At 35.4% G+C, this 19,957-nt stretch overlaps 3 protein-coding genes across 8 annotated transcripts in view; 1 reads left to right on the plus strand and 2 right to left on the minus strand.

Moving 5' to 3' along the window:
• LOC110631205 (DNA-directed RNA polymerase 3B, chloroplastic) overlaps positions 1-8,983 on the plus strand; it is a 28,226-nt gene extending 19,243 nt beyond the window's left edge. For 2 of the 5 annotated variants that reach the window (XM_021778948.2, XM_021778950.2), the window contains exons 14-19: positions 5,207-5,281; positions 5,365-5,454; positions 6,137-6,184; positions 6,275-6,389; positions 7,439-7,542; positions 8,193-8,983. In XM_021778948.2, the coding sequence (XP_021634640.1) occupies positions 5,207-5,281; positions 5,365-5,454; positions 6,137-6,184; positions 6,275-6,389; positions 7,439-7,542; positions 8,193-8,303 (543 nt within the window). In that variant the 3' untranslated portion in view covers positions 8,304-8,983. Of the gene's footprint in view, positions 1-2,246; positions 2,515-5,206; positions 5,282-5,364; positions 5,455-6,136; positions 6,185-6,274; positions 6,516-7,438; positions 7,543-8,192 lie in introns of those variants that run through there. The other 3 variants (XR_006348440.1, XR_006348441.1, XM_043950259.1) reach the window with 3 other exon arrangements.
• A 1,309-nt stretch (positions 8,984-10,292) lies between these two features.
• Positions 10,293-14,293, minus strand: LOC110599662 (pentatricopeptide repeat-containing protein At4g30825, chloroplastic). The gene is made up of 2 exons (XM_021736166.2): positions 11,162-14,293; positions 10,293-10,597 (listed from the first exon to the last, which is right to left on the minus strand). Exon 1 carries the CDS (start codon positions 14,030-14,032, stop codon positions 11,288-11,290), a length of 2,745 nt encoding a protein of 914 aa, XP_021591858.1. The 5' UTR covers positions 14,033-14,293; the 3' UTR covers positions 10,293-10,597; positions 11,162-11,287.
• Positions 14,294-16,041: 1,748 nt separating this feature from the next.
• LOC110630756 lies at positions 16,042-19,957 on the minus strand. Of its 2 annotated transcripts, none has more exons than XM_021778323.2 (7): positions 19,665-19,957; positions 19,472-19,548; positions 19,268-19,369; positions 18,700-18,773; positions 18,519-18,622; positions 18,217-18,282; positions 16,042-16,571 (listed from the first exon to the last, which is right to left on the minus strand). In XM_021778323.2, the coding sequence occupies exons 3-7, from the start codon at positions 19,327-19,329 to the stop codon at positions 16,323-16,325; spliced, it is 555 nt and encodes a 184-aa protein (XP_021634015.1). In that variant the 5' UTR covers positions 19,330-19,369; positions 19,472-19,548; positions 19,665-19,957; the 3' UTR covers positions 16,042-16,322. The 2 variants fall into 2 exon arrangements, with proteins under 2 accessions (XP_021634015.1, XP_021634016.1); XM_021778324.2 differs by having other exon boundaries at positions 19,268-19,373.

Genomic DNA, 19,957 nt, shown 5'->3' on the forward strand with positions numbered 1-19,957 from the left:
TTTTTATTAGATTGCAGCTGGTTTAAATACCAGTGGAGACCTTAACCATCTCCTATGAAATATGAATTGAAAAACTGAATTAAAGTAGTGGACACCCTTTTAAAATTCAGGAAACAACATAATAGAATAACCGAAAAATTATTGCAAATAACATAACACTTCCAGCATGGTGATCATGGTCTCCACTTATCCACTAAGTGCCACCTCATCAATAATTGCCCTTGTGGAGTTGTGGTGAAGCTACATTTCTTTCTTTGACCCACGAGTGAATCGTTTGTACACCCGAAGGTGTGGATTGTTAACATTACTCCCTCTCATTTTGAGGTGCTTGTCCTCAAGCACAAAATTGGAAAATTGCTATTGGAATTTAGCGATCTCTTCCCATGAAGCGCAAGAAACTCGATGCCAATGTACCAGAACTTTGAAAAAGCCATCTCATGTGCGAGAGTCCAGAATTGCCAGAGGTTGGCATGCAAATATTTCTGGTGGGGAAGGAGGTAATGGAGACACATTCACATCTTGTCTTGCATAAAAATTTTTGAGACTGGAAACATGTAACACCGGATGTAATCGAGAATCTGGCGGAAGAGCCAATTTGTATGCTACGTATACAATTCATTGAAGCACTGAGAATGGTCCACAATATTTGGGCAGCAGCTTTTGATGGCGGCGATCAACAATAGTCAGTTGACTGTAATTTGAGTAAAACCTTGCAGCTCACTTGGAATTAAATATCACGATGATGAGCATCATATTGTGACTTCATTTTGTGCCGAGCTATCAATAATTTTTGCCGGAGGGAAGAAAGCAACTCATCTCGTGATTGAAGAGCCACATCCACAACATCTATGTGTGAACTACCTGGACGATAGGAAAGCAAACGAGTGCAGGTCGCCAATATACAATCTCAAAAGCCCATACACAACCTCAAAAGGTGAAGTGTGGCCTTGAGGGATGAATGATAACTAGTATTATAACAATATTCAGCCCAAGATAACCAATCCATCCACTTGGTGGGGTGTTTACTAGTGAAACAATGGAGATTTCAATGGTGCGGTTAACCACTTTCGTTTGGCAATCGGATTGGAGATGATAAGCAAAACTAAATGCAAGAGTGGTGCCACACAAACGAAAAAGTTTCGTCCAAAAAGCACTTGTGAAAGTGACATCTCTATCGCTAACCGAAACCGATAATGAAAAGAAGAAAGCAGAAGTTTTGAGAGAAAATACTTGATTATTACCCTCAAGCCAATTAGGGTATATATACTACTTACAAAAGTATATATTAAGTAAGAAAATAAATTAATTCCCTAATTATAGCCTAATTATATCTCAATCATATCACATAATCATATTCCTAATTATCACTACAAATCTAGGCTATTTACAGGAAGAATCTCAACACTCCCCCTCAAACTGGAGCGTACATGTTATATGCTCCAAGCTTGTTACAAATATACTCGATTCGTGAATCTCGAAAAGATTTTGTGAAAACATCAGCTAGTTGATCATTTGAGTTTACAAATCTAGTAGAAATGCATCCCGACTCAAATTTTTGCCTAATGAAATGGCAATTTGCCTCTATATGCTTTGTCCTCTCATGAAAAACTAGATTTGATGCAATATGGAGGGCAGCTTGATTATCACATATCAACTTCATTTGGCCAGTATCGTTATATCTCAATTTTTGAAGGAATTGCTTCAATCAAATGAGTTTGCATGTTGCTAAAGCCATAGCACGATATTCTGTTTCTGCACTTGATCTTACAACCTCACCCACCTCACCCTGTTTTTTACTTTTTCAGGATATAAGATTCCCTTCAATCATAATACAATATTCTGAAGTAGATAGTCTATATGAAGGGGAACATGCCCAATCTGCATCAGAATAGCCAAACAATTTGAGAGTGACCCTTGTCCTCATAGAGTAGGCTCTGTCCTGGAGCTCCTTTGATTTATCTATGAAGAAATTGACTAACCACACTTACAGTAAAGGAAATATCTGGTCGAGTGATATTGAGATAATTGAACTTGCCAACTAATTTTCTGTATCTAACAGGATTTTTAAGTGGCTCCTCCTGTTCAGGAACCAGTTTGACATTTGGATTCATGAGAGTATCCACATGTCTACGGTCTAACATGCTTGTTTCTTCCAATATGTCCAATGTATATTTTCATTGTGAAATTGCAATACTTGTTTTAGACTGTGTTACTTTAATCCCTAAAAAGTACTTCAATTTTCTCAGGTCTTTAATCCCTAAGAAATTGCACAATTCTGGTTGATCATTCAATAGTTGGAGAAACCAAAATTGTGCAATTCCTTCTAGATGGAAAGAAGCTAAATTCACCTTTTCTTCTTCAGCAATCTGCTGATGGCACGGTTTAATCAACCTAAAGGATCTTCCTGACTATTGAAGCGTGGAAAGTCTAACTTTGTGAATTTAGGGACAAAGGCATTCGCTTCCGAAGACTCTAATGATCCGACTGCTTGTGTTTTTGTGGCTCTACTGTGACCACTACTCTTAGGTGAAGTGTCTCTTTGTTTAACATTGGCAACATTTCAAGTAAGAATTCCTAATTTGGAATTGAGCTCTTCTTGTCTCGCCTTGTTGGTAGCTTGTTCCTTGAGGAACAAAGCTAAAATTTTATCAAACTGTTGTTGAAGGGAATCTCCCATAACACCCAGCTTTGATACCAAAATGGTAGCATCCCTTGTGTAGGATCCAGTTATGGGCCGATAGAAACCCAATCCAGAATTGGTAACATGTGAAACAGATTTTTTTTTTTGCAACCTATGTTAGAAACAAGTCAGGCTCGTTAGAGAGAACCTGCAATATTTTGAGTATAAACTTAATATTGGAATTTTCATTGATGTCTTTTATTCTATTGCAGTTGGTTTAAATAGCAGTGGAGACCTTAACCATCTTCTATGAAACAGGAATTGAAAAATTGGAACAAAGTAGTGGAGGACACCCTCCTAAATTTCAGAAAACAACATAATAGAATAATAAAAAAATTATTGCAAATAACAAAACACTTCCAGAACGGTGATCATGGCCACTCTCCACTTATCCACTAAGTGCCACCTCATCGATAACTGCCCTTGTGGAGGTGTGGTGAAGCTGCATTTCTTTTTTTGACCCGTGAGTGAATTTTTTGTACACCCAAAGGGGTGGACTGTTAACAGTTGTCTTTCAATCCCGGAAAAAATTCCAGCTTCTTTATGATGTCTTAGGCCGTCCAGGAGCTTGATCTGCCAGTATTAACATTTTTTCATAAGTTGGAATAGGTATCCAATGTCCGTGGAAAGAGAGGGAAAAAAAAGGAAGAAAAGTAAGTCGTCGAGTTTGACCCAAACCCGAAATTGTTCTTATCCTGGGTCATGATATTTCCCAGAGCTTCACTGCAAGCTGTCAACCTCTCCCTGGTCATCAGTCAGAACCTCTGTAGCAAGACCCAATTGGGTCAGGTTAAATTCACCCGGAAACCCCACTAAGCTCGCTGTTTTCTCCTTGCTAGCATCGCAGTAGATCTTGCCTCCCCACGTGACCACTTGGTGGCCCAATTACCGCTGCATAAACAAATATTTGATACGGCCCCACTTTGCTAATTTTGGGTAGAAACTACTCCAAAGGCTGAAATTAGTGTTTTATAGTGAGGTATGTTTCTCTAAGTTGAAACATTATTTTGTGGATTCACATCGAGTGACCCCAAGACGATCAATTACTAGAAAGATTTCATTGGAAAATTACTAGATGAATCAATTATTGCAAGGCCAAATTAGCTAGTCTAGGTTATTCTATGAGCAAATATCCTAGCAATTCAATGTATATTATGATTTAATTATAGAAATCAGGATATTCTACAAATTTTATGAGATAGAGAATGAGAATATCGAGGTATCCAACAAATTTTATGAGTTTGGGAAAAGAGAACTGGAAGAATTATAGTTGGTTTGAACAGAACTCACTTGATAGCATGCTTAAACTGAGAGTAGAATTTGATGAGCTGTCAAGAGTTAAAGATTTAAGGCGAAAAAAAATGAGCAACTTAAAGAATAAAAGGAGCAGCTTGAAGAGTTTCAGCTTGAAGAACCTGAAGTTATGATTGTTGGACCTTTACCTGAGAAAATTATTCTATGAACACATGTTGAAGTATCTCTTCTAGAGAAAAAAGTTGAAGTTGATGAGAAGAACAAGGGATCTATTATAGACTTATAGTAAACAAAGATAATCAAGCTATATGGAGACTAAAGAAAATCAAATCATAGGCATGGAAATGGAATGGAATTTGAAAAATTTTCAGATTTCTTTTCTCCTAGTGATTTGAAAAGACACTCGACTTTAAACTGTTATTAATTTTCTATGTTTTCAAGGATGCAAAGGAAACCATGAACTTTTTTTGTTTCTATTTAATTGTTATTGTTGAAGAAGGAATTTGTGTCTACAAATCTGGTTCCTGATCCTTCGGCACTAGAAGACTCAAGGTTGGGTTTTCTCCAACCAGGGGAGAATGGTGCAGTTGAAGAAGATTAAGTTAGGGATTGTTTTGATTTAATCTTTTGTTGTCAATTTAGGAAGATTTTATTTCTATTATTTAGGAAATATTATTAGTATTTGGGATTAAGACAGTTATTTTTGTTGTTATATATAGTATTTTTCTTTTAAGAGTTCTTTTACGACTACTGCTGTAATTTAACTATTTAATTAGGGTTACAAAGTACAAACCTTTATAAATAGGGTGTAGGATTTCTACATATTCAGTTATTTTCTTATGATTATTGACTATTGATTTTGAGCGATTAAATTGAGAATTGGTTTATCTTCAGATTGAGAAATCGTTTCTTTATCCTAAATCCCTTTTACCAATTGGTTTTACATAAACAAGTCTTAGTAGTTTTATCTAATCAAGTTTATAACAGTTATTAGGCTGTGCATGTAGTGATCTCGAGTTGAGTAAACAGAGGCAACTTAACTTGATTGCTACAGAAGTTCATCAAAAGGTTGACCATGTAGTTGAAGGTTCTCTAATTCAATATATTATATGTTCAAGTTGTTTTAGCTATGTCTTTGCTGTTGGAATTGCATAACAGAGATCTGAAGCCATTAGCAGTATTCGTGTGTCATAGTAATATATGTTTGGATCAACCTAATGTTAGCAACTCTGTTGGTTGAAGTTTAACAAGTTTAAATCAACTCTTTGATAGGTGACAATGACTGCTCTGGGAGAATTGTTCCAAGCTGCACGTGATATAATGAATTGGCTTGGTGATTGTGCAAAGGTAAGCTTCTGTGTCATTGTATCACACATGGAAATCAAACAAAACAAGATTGAGACTTTTTTGGGGCTATGAAACTATTGCAGGTTATTGCTTCAGAAGATCAACCTGTGCGGTGGACAACTCCTCTAGGTCTTCCTGTTCTGCAACCCTACTATAAGAGTGAACGACATCTTGTGAGTTTTACATATTGTGTCTCTGATTTACATCTGATGCAGCTTGCTCATTTAATAAACTGAACCCTTAAGATGCTATTATGAGCCTTGCATTAATGTTCTCGAAATTAGCTTATGTTCCATTTTTTTAGATTAAAGTCCAATATCCACACAAGTGATGGTGCGTGTTTTTGCTTGGTTGTCAGTGTAAAAGAAAATTGAGATAATTAATTAGGATAACAGAGGAATTTTGTCATGAGACTTCAACAGGAAATATAGGAATTTTGTCATGAGACTTTAACAGGAAATCCATTAGGATCTAACCTCCCTGCAGACTGCCCCAAGTAAAAGCTTATTTGTGATAAAAGTAATGAATTTACTTGGATCTGAAGTCATGCCAGGTGGCTGGAGAGTTGGTTTCAAAAATCCTAGAAATTTTCTGGTATTACTGTTAGTTTACTCTTACAGATGAAATGACACTTATAAAGAAGCTCCAATGTACCTTTTACCTGAAATATTGCCACTTCTGCTACTGTTTGAATCACAGAGATAGAGAGAGGGAGAAGGGGGGGGGGGGGGGGGGGTTCACGACAGTGTTGAAACTGGTTGTCGGTGCCACTTACATTTGATGTAAAGTTACTATCAGGATTTGCAGTCTAAACCTTTATATCTTGTGACCCTAGTGTCTAAACTCATTTTGCAGATAAGAACTTCACTTCAGGTTTTGGCCCTTCAGCGGGAGGGTAGCTCGGTAAGATTACTCTGTTGTTTAGCTTTCAGCCTTTCTCTTCCTTTTTGTTATTTCAAGCACTTGCCAACAAAATTATAATGTGAATAACAGGTAGAGGTTAGGAAACAGAGAACTGCATTCCCTCCAAATTTTGTTCACTCACTTGATGGTTCACACATGATGATGACTGCTGTGGCATGCAGAGATGCTGATTTGCGTTTTGCAGGTCTGTCTTATGATACAATGGAACACATTCATGAGTCTAATTTTTAAAAGAAGTGGAAGAAAATGCCTTTCTGGAGCATAAAAAATTTCAGAACTGGTGGTTTACGTTGTTTTCCATTTCTTTTAAGTATGTGGTTCATCTTTTCTGTTACTGAATAAATTGTAAGCATTTCTATTTTAAAAAATAAAATGTTATCAAGTATTTTTTTTTTTTTTTTTTTTTTTGCAAAAAAAAAAAAGTATTTTAACATATTATGGAATTTGAATGGAGTGGAAGACCAAAAGGAGAAGCCTTACCAGTTACCACTTGGCAAAAGTTTAGGATAAACATCTGGCCATAGTGTTAATCTATTTCAGAGCTCATTTTTCTCATATATATATATACAGATAGTGATTTATGATAATGCCAGTTGATGTTGGTTTGATACTATGACTACTACTGTTAATTAAAATCCTGATACATAACTGATAACTTTGCTAAGTTCTGGAACTAATGATACTATGGGCTATTGACACAGTAGCTTGTTTTGTTATCTTGGTAGTACTGTCTAATACTGTGACTAATACTGTTATTTAAAACCCAGATACATACTGTTAAGTTTGCTAATTTCTGGAATGAAATATACTCTGGGACATTAAATTGTTACGTTATCTTGCTAGTCAGTGTTTACCCTTAATCTTTGATTTCCTTGAACAAGGTGCACGTCACCATTAAAGTCAGCTACTGCCTCCATCTGTTTCATAGTTGTTTATGATAAACTTCTTCAAAATGTAATATGTTGGATTCAATTTTACTTCAACTATTTTGCTTTGGATTTGTCTCACGCATAAATGCTTTGTGAGGTCCTCAGGAAAAGGGATCAGTTACAAGCTCTAATTTGCAGGCCCAAGGACAATAATTTTTTCATAATTTTGGAGTCGGTTACGATTTTTTTGGTTCTGTACTGATATTTTTGGAGACTTGGATTATCTAAGTGACTATTGCTGTTAGTTGTTACCTTCTGTGGTTCTGATGTCTTTCAACAAATAACAAATGTATTACTTATGCAGGTGTGCATGACTCCTTCTGGACACATGCGTCAGATGTGGATTTGATGAATCGAATTCTGAGGGAAAAGTTTGTGGAGCTTTATAGCACGCCAATACTTGAAAATGTGAGTTTATTTTGACCTAGCGGCTGTAAATTTGTTTAACATGGCTCAAAAGAGAAATTTCTTGTCTTTGGAAGAATCAGTTTTATTGACTTTGGCTAAAAGTAATGATGGTTCAAAACCAAAATCTATGGTATCGTTTAATCAACATCTTTCTTTCTGCATTTTCTATTTAAGGTACTTTTAATAAAATTTGATTCATTTATTAAACAATGGTACAAAAAGCATACATCACAAACTTTTGAAATTTAAACACATGAAAAAGAAGAGAATTAATTTTACTCACATTTTTTTTTTTTTTGCATTTTAAAAATTGCTTTTATACTAGTAAATTAAGGCTTCATTTGTTTCAGAGAAAATATTTTGTGTGATAATATTTTCCATCCTTTCTGACATTGGAGTCACTCATGAAAATTGGTCAATGAAAATGTTGTTATGTACTTCAATGTTAACCACGGCTAAAATTTCTATGCATAAATTTATTAATATCGTTTATTTTTTAACTTTAAACTTTGTTTTTCTTCTTCTTTTTACTATGTTTTGAGTTGTTTTTTTTTTTTTTTTTGTCCCTTCCAATTATGAATCTGTTCATCGCGAATTTTTACACTTCTACTAATTCAATCTTCTTGACTTCTACAAATAATTTTTTACAGTTGCTGGAGAACTTCCAGACGTCATATCCAACGCTGAAATTTCCTCCTCTCCCAGAGCGAGGCAACTTTGACTTGCAAGAAGTTCTCAGATCTCCATATTTTTTCAATTGATTCTCCACCAAGCATCAACCTAGCATACTTAATCAGAAGCATCATTTCTTCTGTTTTCGGCGTAAGACTAGCGCAAGCATTCCACAGGAAACTAATGCGGCATCAAGCTGACCTTTGAAGTGGGAAATAGAAGCACAAGGTTGCTTCTCCAAGGACACAGAAAGGTTGTGAAACAGTTTTGGTACAACTGCACCTTCAAGGGCTTTCTTGAAAGACTATTGTACATGGTAATCAGGATCAACTGATCTCCAGAAGTACACATTAAAGGAGACATTACCTACCTTCAGTTAAATCATAAGATTGTTGATTTCTAGTCAAAGGCGTGATCTTCCAAAGACTAATCAGCAGAAAGACATTCATAGATGGATTTCTTTAAGCGATGAGGTATATAACACAATACATGAGGCATAGTTTCTTTCTTCTCAGTTTTCTCCCCTCCCCTTGGCAGGCCCGTCACCCGAAATCAGGCTACTTTTATTGCTGTCAATAGATTTAAGATCTTTCATTTTTCCTCCAGCTTTTTGTTTATCTGTAAATGCTGTATCATGTAGGACGTGACGAGTCCATTGACGTATTAATTTGTTAACTGTACTAGTTATAGGAAAAATAGCGAAGTCAGTCAAGACTTTGCTGAAAGATAATGCAATAGAAAGAAATATGGAAATTGGATTGGTTCATTACTTGCTGTCCTCTTTACTTTTCTCTTAAACTCCTGTGGTTAGCACTTTGTGGCACTTTATTGGTTATGGTCTATGAAAAACTACTGCAAAATTTAGTTTTGAGAGCCAATATGTCATCTTTGACATCTTTTATTTTTTATAATAATTAGGGAAAATTACTTTTTAGTTCCTGAGGTTTAACGTAATTAACACTTCTGTCCCTCTATTTTGGCAACCCAACACTTAAGTTCCTCACTTTCTCTTCTATTCAAATTCGTAATCCTTCCGTCCAAAATGGCCGTTTGGTCAAAGAATTTAAGGTGAGGTGAAATTTTTTACCAAAAATACCCTTAATGAACTTAATAAAATTCCTCTCAACATAAAATTTATCTATCCTTCTTCTCCCTCGTATATTATCTATTTCCTTTCGGCCATTGTTGATTCTTCATTTTTCTCTCTTTTTCATCTTTATTTTCACTCATATATTTTACTCTCTCATATATTTTTTCTCCCTCATATATTCTCTATTTCCTTTCAGCCATTATTGATTCTCCTTTTTTATTTTTTTCTCATTTTCATCTTTCTTCTCAATCAACAATGGCTGAAAGGAAATAGAGAAGATACGAGGGAGAAGAAATATATGAGAGAGTAGAAAGATATGAATGAAAATAAAGATGGAAAAGAGAGAAAAATGGAGAAATAACAATGGCTGAAAAGAAGAGAGAAGATATGAGAGAGAAAAAGGATAGAGGGATTTTACGTTGAGAGTGGTTTTATCAAGTTCATTAAGGGTATTTTTGGTAAAAAATTTCATCTCACCTTAGACTCTTTGACCAAACGGCCATTTTGGACGGAAGGACTACGAATTTGGATGGAAGAGAAAGTGAGGGACTGAAGTGTTAGGTCGCCAAAATAGAGGGACAGAAATGTTAATTACGTTAAACCTCAGGGACTAAAAAGTAATTTTCCCTAATAATTATATTCAATTGATTTTTTCTTATTTTTTATATTCGAAATAAATGGGTTTACTTTTAATTTTTAAAAGAAATAGAAATTATATATCATTGTGCGCACGGATTCAGACAAACTAATGAATTAATCTGAGTGTACTAAATTCAACTCTCACCGCCCCAGTGTAGTGATCTAAAAAACATTTACATCTTAATGGTCTAATCTCAAGATCCAAACTGTGACCAACAAGGTGAGGTTTCATTTGGCAACTTAGTTAACCACTGAGGTTAATATTTCATACCCATTAATTAGAGGTAATCCAAAGACCAACCATCTGCATGCTGCATCGCAAATTGCATAAATCTGCACGGATTTGCTCTTCAACAAAATGAAGATTTGGTTCTATTTTGTAAAGATGAAATGTATTGAAGTACTTATTGTGGAATTTACATGACTTAACTGGAAAGAAATAAGGGACATAAAGCAAGTTTTTAAAGCTGAAATATGTACTGCTTTTTTCATTATGTGATTTCCAACTCCTTAATTGAGTTTACTTCGTCGAAGGACTCCAAAGATGTACCTTTGCTCTTCAATGTACTTCTCTTCTGAGAGCAACGCAGGCAAGGATCTATACCTCATATGCCATTTGTAATACAGAACAGGATACTCCAGAATGTCTAGAATCTGTTTCAGAATGTACAAATATCAGAAATAAAATAAAATAAGTTTGCTATTGTTAGCCATATAACCAGGGATATATAAAAAAACTGATGCCACCCCAGCCGTAGAAATAAGCCATTCAAAAGGTTCCTAGAAGTTATCAACAAGTGTATGCTGTAAACCATTTCCAAGTTACGAATATTGCACCTCTAGATCAGGCAGAAAAATAAAGTAGAAAAGCTACTGCACCAACAGAAAACACTTGCTCTTAATTGTTCTAGCAGCTTTATGCTTCCAAAATTTAAAAAGTTCTGCATATTTCAAAAACTCAAACCAAACACGCACTACATTTTCTAAGTCAAATTCAGGAAGATATGCAGAGAAAATGTGTCAAAAATGTAACTATCATACAAAGCAGGGATTATCCTGACATTGCAACCAAAAGCATTGAGATCAATGAAGTCAATTTTTCTTGTTAGAAAAGCTATTTATTCTACTAAAAGCAATTTAGAGGTTGGGTGAGGGGAGGGGAAGAAAAGGGGAGAGAGAGAGAGAGAGAAGTTAGTGGAATAGGATTTATGAACTCACCAACGGCAGCAAAAATGCCGAGCTATCTCAAGTAGCATCTGACACAGGCTGTTTCTGAACATGGGAACAGCATTGCTGAAGCAAAACCAAAAAAGGAAATATACAAGTACATAACTTCTGGTAGCTTTATAACACCAGTTGCTTCATCCACAAGGACCATTTAACAGCTTCTAAATATTTATCATTCTTCTGTAAAGCAGTAATCAAAGTGGTATAGGTTATCTTGTCAGGCTCTATTCCATTTTGTCTCATTTCCTTGACCAAATTGATGGCATCTTCTATCATCCCAGCAATTCCATATGCCTTTATCAATGTGTTATAGCTGCACAAATCAGGCCCTGGTCCACATTCTTTCAATTCTGTCAGCACCCCTGCTACTTCATCAATCCATCCTTGCTTCCCATAGATATTGATCATAATATTGTATGTATGCTGGTCAGAAGTACACTTCGATTGCTTCATTCTCTGTAAAACATATCTAAAACTCTCCATTTGACCTTCCTTTCCATATGCATCCAACATGCAATTGTAGGCCTCAAGGGAAACCGAAAAGCCATCAAATTGCATTTTCTGTATAGCTGAAGCCATATTCTTGAAGTCTCTATTATGCCCATATGCAGCTATCACGGTATTGTAAGAGATCACATCAACCAAACCTCGTTTTCTGGCCATCCAGAACAATTCCTTAACCTTCCTGAAGTTCTTAGCTTTCCCATAAACATCAAGCATGACATTGAAGGTTATAGTATTAGGAGAAAAGCCACAGCGAAGCATCTCATTGAAAAGTCTGGAAATTTCATAAACAGGTAGAGCACGAGCACAACAATTTATGATACAACTATACAATTCTTGATCCCAAACAACCCCACTCCTCAAGATTTTATAATACAGATCATTTAACTTGCTCATCATTCCACATCGTTGATAAATACGAAGCATGTCACGGAACAGATAAATGTCTGGAATTATGTCCTTTTGCTTCTCTATTGTTTCTAGAACAGTGCAAGCATCTTTCAACAATCCAGCTTTGACATACATCCTCACAACAATGCTAAAGGCAATCATGTCTAAAGCAATTCCAGAAGATTTTAGCTGTAGATAGAGTTTCTCTCCTTCAGTAAATAGGCCAAGGGAACTGTAAACGTCAATCATAGTGCACAAGATATGCAAGTTTGGCTTACCATTAGACTTGGGCATTTGAGAGTAAATCTTAACAGCATTCTCAAGATGACCCAACTCCTTGCATGAGCAAATCAGCAAATGATACAAGTTGTCCTCAAAAGCTGGATCATTCCACTCTTTGTCCTGCAACACTTCTAGAGCATCATGGACCAAGCAATGTTTCACATAAGCCATTACCAGAATGGAGCAAGAAGTCTGATTTACAAGAACGTGTTGGTAGAAGGAACCTTTCAAAAGGAGAGGTACTTTGTCAATCTTCCCAGCCCTCTCATATGATTTCAATAGAGTGCCAAGGATCGAAGAGTACTGGCACCCCATCTTCAGCATATCTTGAATAGTTCTGACAGCACCCTCTTCATCATCATGTTTGGCTTGTAAGTTTATTAGTGTATATAAGTTAGATGAATTAGGACTGAATCCCAATCGTTTGAGCTCTGAATAGTACCATTTTGCCTCCTTATAATTGCCAGTTCGCCCCCAACCTTCAATCATGGAGCGATAAGTTGTTTCATCAGGCCCTAATCCCACATTCTTGATTTCCAAGAACAGGTGTTGAGCAGCATCCATCTTTGATAGCTTTCCATACCCAGTTATCAGTGTATTATATGCAACAATATTGGGGGAAAACCCAGATTCTTGCATTGCAATCAACAGCTCTTCAGCCTCTTCCAACTTGCCTTGCTGACAATAAGCATTTAGCAATACCAACCAATTCTCCAAATTCAATGCCACATTATCTTTTCTCATTATGCCAATAACTTCTTCTGCTTTGTCATACAGTCTTAAACGAGTATAAATAGTAATCATGGCAGAATACGCAGATTGACATATAATTCTGAAACTCCTCATTTGGGAAAACACAAACTCTGCCTCCTCAACATTCCAGCCCTTTTGGTAAAGCCCCATGAGCATACCAAATGTGGCTACATTGGGCTGAACACCAAGTTCCAACATCATTAGAAACCATTTCCCACCCAACTTCATATGCCCCCGTTTAGAGCAAATATAAATAAGAGTGTTAAAAATCCGAAAATCCAGGGCAGAACCAAAGCTATCACTCAATTCCCTAATCATCCTCTCTGCACAATCCCAGTCTTCTCTCCTGGCCAGCACTCGAAGAATCACATTATAAGCATTCACATTCTTTTCTAGCTTCCCGTTACTCTTCATCCACTCAAAGAACCTCAAAGTTTTACTTTCACTACTACACCCCTCAAGCTGTTTCAAAATATAATTACATTGTTCTAGACTTAAGTTGGAGTTAATGACAGAGTAATCAACATCCAAATCAGTATCATGCACAAAAAAATCTTCTCTTTGTTGACTACCATGCCTTTTGTAATTAAACTTAAATCCCACTTGACTTTTCCTCCCCTTCTTTGCACCCCTATAATTTTTCCTGATTTTACGTTTCAGATCCTGGTTCCGCTCAATCAAATCCTGATTTAAGCTTTCCTGGACCAAATCGCGGGATGTGGATAAAACAGGTTCACTCTCAGACAACTCGGTTTCTACCCGAGAGACTTTAACAGGATTGAATCTACTCAAAATGGTGATTATGCATGGCTTAGATGAAGGAATACAACTAGAAATTGAAAAAAGAGAGACATGGGTGGGAAATTGAAGTGGGTTTTTGGAGAAATTGGATTTATTTGCATTCAAAGAAATGGATAATCTGAGAGATGCCATGGTAGAGAGTGGCTTCAAATCAAGATTCTTGCATTTATATAGCAGTAAAGATAAGAAAAATCAAACGAGAGAAAGAGGGGTTGCATACCTAGGAGAGGTGGTTGGAAGAGATGATGGAAGTTGAAGCGGTGGCGGAAAATAACTGAGTTTTAGATTTGATTATCTCAATTTGGCTGCTTCTTATATACAGTGAGACGGCGAGGAAGGAGAAGAGCTTTCGCACGAGTTAACGACAGTTGAAGGCTGCTGCTTAGCAGAATATTCAGTTTAATATACATCGATATTATTTCTTTTTCTTTTTCTTTTTTTTTTTAATTAATTTTATTTTGGATGAGATTTGGTTGGCAGTGATGTGTTGAGAAGCAATAAATCTATTTTTTATTCTCAAAAATAAAAATCTATGTTTACGTCTGAAAGTGATGGTTCAATTTTATTTAATTTATCTAAGATAAAATTACTATTTAATTTTATAATATATGAGAAATTTTTTATTTTTTAAAAAATATATTAAAATATTTATAAAGTCTATTAGGAAGGTTTTTGTGTTTTCTTGGTTTAAAACAAAGTAAATTTACTTTATAATAAAAAAATTAAAACTTTATAAAAATTTACATAAAAAATCCTTCAAATATTCTTGACTATTTATTTATATTGGAATATTATTTATTAATTTTGCTTGGTTTGTTTGTACTAGCTGCTTATTTTTATTTGTGCTTATCTATATTTTAAACCTTCCTAAATTTTTGCAAACTAAGGTTTATGTCAATACTAAACTTCATTAATTAACATGCAAACCCATAAACTACCATTAAAAAATTACTACCAAATCCACCAACAACCTTCAATAATCAAACTTGAGAATCTGCCATGCACTACACCACCCTTTTGGATGAGGATCCAGTGACTGCCTATCTCAAGCTACACTTGGACCATAATCAATTCAAGAAGCTTGTAGCTTTGTGATGGCCATCAACTGTGTCATTGGTCAGTTCTTGCGTTGTGAAGCTTGGAAAGCTTGGGCCATCATCAATGATGGTCGCTCAACCATTACTTGGTAAAAAAGTTAGGGAGACTGTTTGAGTGTAATAGGTGATTGAAGTAGATCTCTCATCACCATGGATTCTTTACATTGATATAACTCTAATAAACTTGGGACATTAAACCAATGAAATTGGGATATGGATGAAATATAATAAAATAGAACCATTTTAATGTTTTCTATGAATTTAGGTATAAAATGAAGACACTGCGAAAAAGTTTTCAAAAGTTATAAAGAAACTTTAAATTCATATTGGTTATAGGTTGAGAATGGAAATTGAATTCTGTGAAATCTAATTTTCCATTGTTTTTCAGTAGCTCAATGGTTATTGAGACAAAAAAAGAAGATGAATAAAGAGAAGGGAGAGGAGAGCTAAAGAAGAGAGATATATTGGTTTTTTTTTTTTCTTTTTTCTAACAACCACATATATATTATAATGGCTTTGTTCAAAGTGAAATTGTAAAAGTGAAAAAAATTTAGATTCTATTTTCTCAATTTTATATTATAAATTAAAATTGAGAGAAGAATTTAATTTTAAGAAAGAGTGCATCGAATTTATTTATATTTAACATCAGGAAATAGATGGAGAGACTCAAATTGAAGAACTCACCCACTCTTAGTCTATTCTGGATTGGCAGCTTGTAATTTTATCTCAACAATTTTGTATATCCATGGATTTTATGCAAATGCCTTACATAAATCCATTTAATTCAAAAAGCCATACATATTAAATTCTATGGAACTAGATATTCTCAATCCAAACAAGGTAATAGGGAGAGTAGGGGACTTCAAAATCCATGGATTTTACTTTTTTTTTTCTTTTAAGGGGATTTACCTTCTCTATTCCAATCAAATGGTGTATTTAAATAAATGCCCATGGACTTTGTTAAATAACCCAGCAAAATTCCCAAGCATGCCAAGCAGAAGCCCAGCTGGCTAGGGCACACCTTAGAAAATAGAGCTATATTGATTGAGCTGAGAAAATTGTATGCTATGATCATTTTTTCCTGCATAGCCAAACTATCTTGATAGCATGATAATGTCATCTTTGCCTAAAATACTTCCAACTGATAGTATAATCTTCTAATGATGCTACATGATGAAAAATTTAGAACACCAAAACATAAAATCCTGAGTCAGCAAGTTGTTGCAAAAACAATGGACAATCCTTCCTACCTTGCTTCAAAATTTCTCTCCCATGGATGATAAGTGCAGTGTAATGTATAGTAGGCAAAAACCAGTAAAAAGACACTAAATCCATATACTTGCAAAAGCTTCCTCAAGTGCCCTCTTCTTGCTAAGCTCTATGCTCCAACCACCAGCCCTGCTCCCTCTTTCTATCCGCAGTCTCATCATTTCCTCATCATCCATGGGATAACCTTGCATGTCTGGCCCCCCAAGCGGCACTGGTTGTGGAGCCAAGCCTGTTGGTCGTGGCTGTCCTCCAGGAACTGATGGTGCATATTGTCCTGGTTCAACACTAAAGCCTCCTTGAAAGCTCTGGCTCAACAAACAAATCATCATCAATTCATAGGAAGAACAAGCAATGACAGTGAGACAAATAAAAACCTGAATTCAAAAGAAAATAGTTTGGCAGTTGACAACCGCGAGTAATAAACACATGATTGGTGGCACCACATTCAAGTGTCCGTAACTAAACTTCACAGGTGTAGTTAGCAAATTTAGAAACTGGGCCTTCATATTCAATTTAACTATCTGCCGGAGCAATTTGGCTTTCACATCAAGACATGTTATAATGTTACCAGCTGTATTAAATTAGAAAATTATCTTCAACAGCAACTCAAAATTAAACCAGTTTATAATTACAGGCACAAAGGAATTACACTGCCTTCATGAGATTGAGTAGCTACATTTCAAATTTCTGTAACAAGTGGAAAAGAGTATGAAATGAGAATGGAGCATTCTATATTTTCTACCTCACTCCAAAAAGACAGATTCAATGAACAAAATTAAACAAGTAATACAAATTTCGTTTAAAAGTTTGATCAGTGAAAGACATTTCTATCCAATTAAGATTTAGGGAAGAATTCCTAATCACTCATCTGCTCTAATTCATTGATATGAAGATAGGAGAACAACAACACAAAAGCTAGTGATGAGGTGGGAGAGATTAAATCTGTATAACTCCCCCACCAGAGTTTCAAACTTCTGTTAGTTAACAGATCTGAATTCCTTAGAATCCGGAGAAAAGAAGAAAGAGATGAGAAGTATAGAGAGTGAATAAGAGAAGGAGAGAGAGAAATACTATTGATTCTTGATCTTGAATAATTTTTTACACAGGCATGAGTCTCCCTTTATACATCAGTAACTGTCACAATAACTGTCTAACAGATTCTGCTCCTTTCCCTCCAATTCCAACTAACTCATCTCTACTTTCTTCTCTTCTTTCTAGCAACTTCCAATGTGGGAACCAAGCCTTATACCTTAAAATTTAGCACATAACTTTCAGCTTACAAAGATTAAGAAGTCAATTAAAGAGGAGACAAGTTCTATATCCTTCCTACTGAAAACACTTCTTTTGTAATCAATGATCGAAGATCTAACCATTGAACTCCTGAATTCTACAGATAATCAAAATAAGTCTTCCTATCTATAGCTTAATAAGATGATGAGCATAGAACATAGTTAACCTAATTTAGGGTCAACAATAGATATCAAATATATAAAGCATTGCAACTGCAAGCAATCAAACCAAATATAGTAACAAATTTACTAAATGATCTTCTGGCTGCTGTTAAATCTAAAGGATTAGAAGATAAAAGCTGAACATTAATCTCACCACAAAAATCACAAGCCAAAATCCACTATGGGTTAAATGCAAACCAAATCCTTGGAAGCATTGATTATGGATAAGCTAAAATGTTAGAAAAGTTTGGCTTTGTTAAATTTGCACAGATCCAAAGGGAAACAATAAACATTAAGTCATGCCACAAAAATCAGTCCAAATCCAAATCCAATATTGTGTAAAGCGTAAACCAAGAATTGAGAAGAATTGTTTATGGATGATCTTTGTGTTTAGAAAAGTTTACCAGACAATACACCTAAGGTGTTATAAAACAAAATAACTTTACGTGGAAAAAGGAAAAGAAAAAAGAAAAAGAGTGTAAAAATTGTTCATTCTCACCGCATCAGTATCAGCTTGTGCTGGCTGTCCCTTGCTAGCTGCCAAAGCGGCAGCTAATTCTTCGGCCTGTTAGATTAATATGACCACAGAATATCTTCAGTAGCCTCTCATACTAATTATCAAAGCTGTGAAATTTATTCAAATATTCTGTTTTTATTCCACATTAAATATGGCAGGCAATGCTAGATGTTCCATTCCCCCTTCTAATATATTAAGATCTCAATGTAAGCCCTACTCAATCCACTGCCCTTATTATTGGGCAAAAGCCCAAGATTGAAAGAACAATATTAAATGGATAGTACCTTCCGTGCTTGATTTATCATTATTTGTTCAGCATTTTCTTTCTGGTACTTTGCAATTTTTTCTTCAATAGCAGGGACATCCACACCAGCAACTAAGTCAAATACTGTAACAGGAACGTTCTTGGTCAAGATGAAGTGTTACATTAAAATAGCGCCCGCAAAATTATCAGAAAAAACTTACTCATGTCCTCCACTTCCTCTAGGTAATCATTGTATTCTTTCAAAGACGGAAAATCCTCCTCTCTTTTATTGAATCTACAAATATAGCAAGGGAATTATCTGCATCTCTGATGCTAAATCACACTGTCATACAGACATTGGCATCAAGAAAGCCAAAAACGATATCACCATCACAAGAATGATTTGATGCACAAGCTTGTCATGGACAATGCAATTAAATTATATTCCTTTTATTTTATTTGTAACATTGACAACGAAAGAAAAATAGAGAAAAAGTCTATTTTACAAGAGCAGGAAGTTTCAAAGATTGAAAGGAACAGCAGCTAGACGATTACATTTCCTTGACAAAAAAGAGTGATCACATATTCCCAATGCAGAACCATATTGATCACATATACAGGACAGGGACCACTGTACAGAAAAATAAAAAATTTGCTTATCCCTTCAGTAAAATCATAGCCCATATATCCCATATATCACTATTGATGAGCATAAATATTAAATATTCATTTATACAAGTTTGACCCAGAGAAACATGAAGCAAAACATAGATAACAGAAGTGATTTACATGCTGGCAATCCTTCTCCTAACAGCCATCTCCTTGTGAGAATTAGTAGATGAGATCACCATTTATGTTGCTGCTTCAGCTTTCTTCTTCCCCCCTGTCTCCCTATCTCTCAATCAAGACACGTGATTTTTACTACTCAGAAGAAAAGAGAAAAAGAAAGTTAACATATCAAAGCATATTCTTGAAGCATTTGCATTTGCATACCTCTTCAAACCCACTTCTTTCTCGTCTCTCAACGATCAAAACTTCCAATTTTTTTTATACGGCCAGAAGGGTATAATCTACAAACGAAATATTGTCATTTCCAATAGGGCAAAAGAAATGAAGGATTAAAAAAGAAATCAATGAACATCAAGAGATTTAGCGACGATGAACAGAATAAGAATAAGAGGTTTACTAGTGGATCAAAGCCAGAACTAGTTCAAGCAGAAGGCATTGCAGTCCCCTTTTGTCTTGCTTATGCCGGTGACGGCAGACCGACTAGCAGAAACAGTGCGAAGTTTCCGACGAGTTATACTCCTATGTGATGGAATCGTTCGATTGAAAAGCCAAAATAAAAGCGAATTGAGAAAATCGCAGTTGTGAGCGAGAAAATGAAAGGACGAAAGAGGCACAACGCTCTGAGCTTTCTGCTTTTCCAATAAGTGGACTGGAACTGGGAGGGGATTTAATTACAGAGCAAGACATCTT

This window comes from Manihot esculenta, chromosome 14 (genome assembly GCF_001659605.2).
Source record: "Manihot esculenta cultivar AM560-2 chromosome 14, M.esculenta_v8, whole genome shotgun sequence".
NCBI classification, from domain to species: Eukaryota; Viridiplantae; Streptophyta; class Magnoliopsida; order Malpighiales; family Euphorbiaceae; genus Manihot; species Manihot esculenta.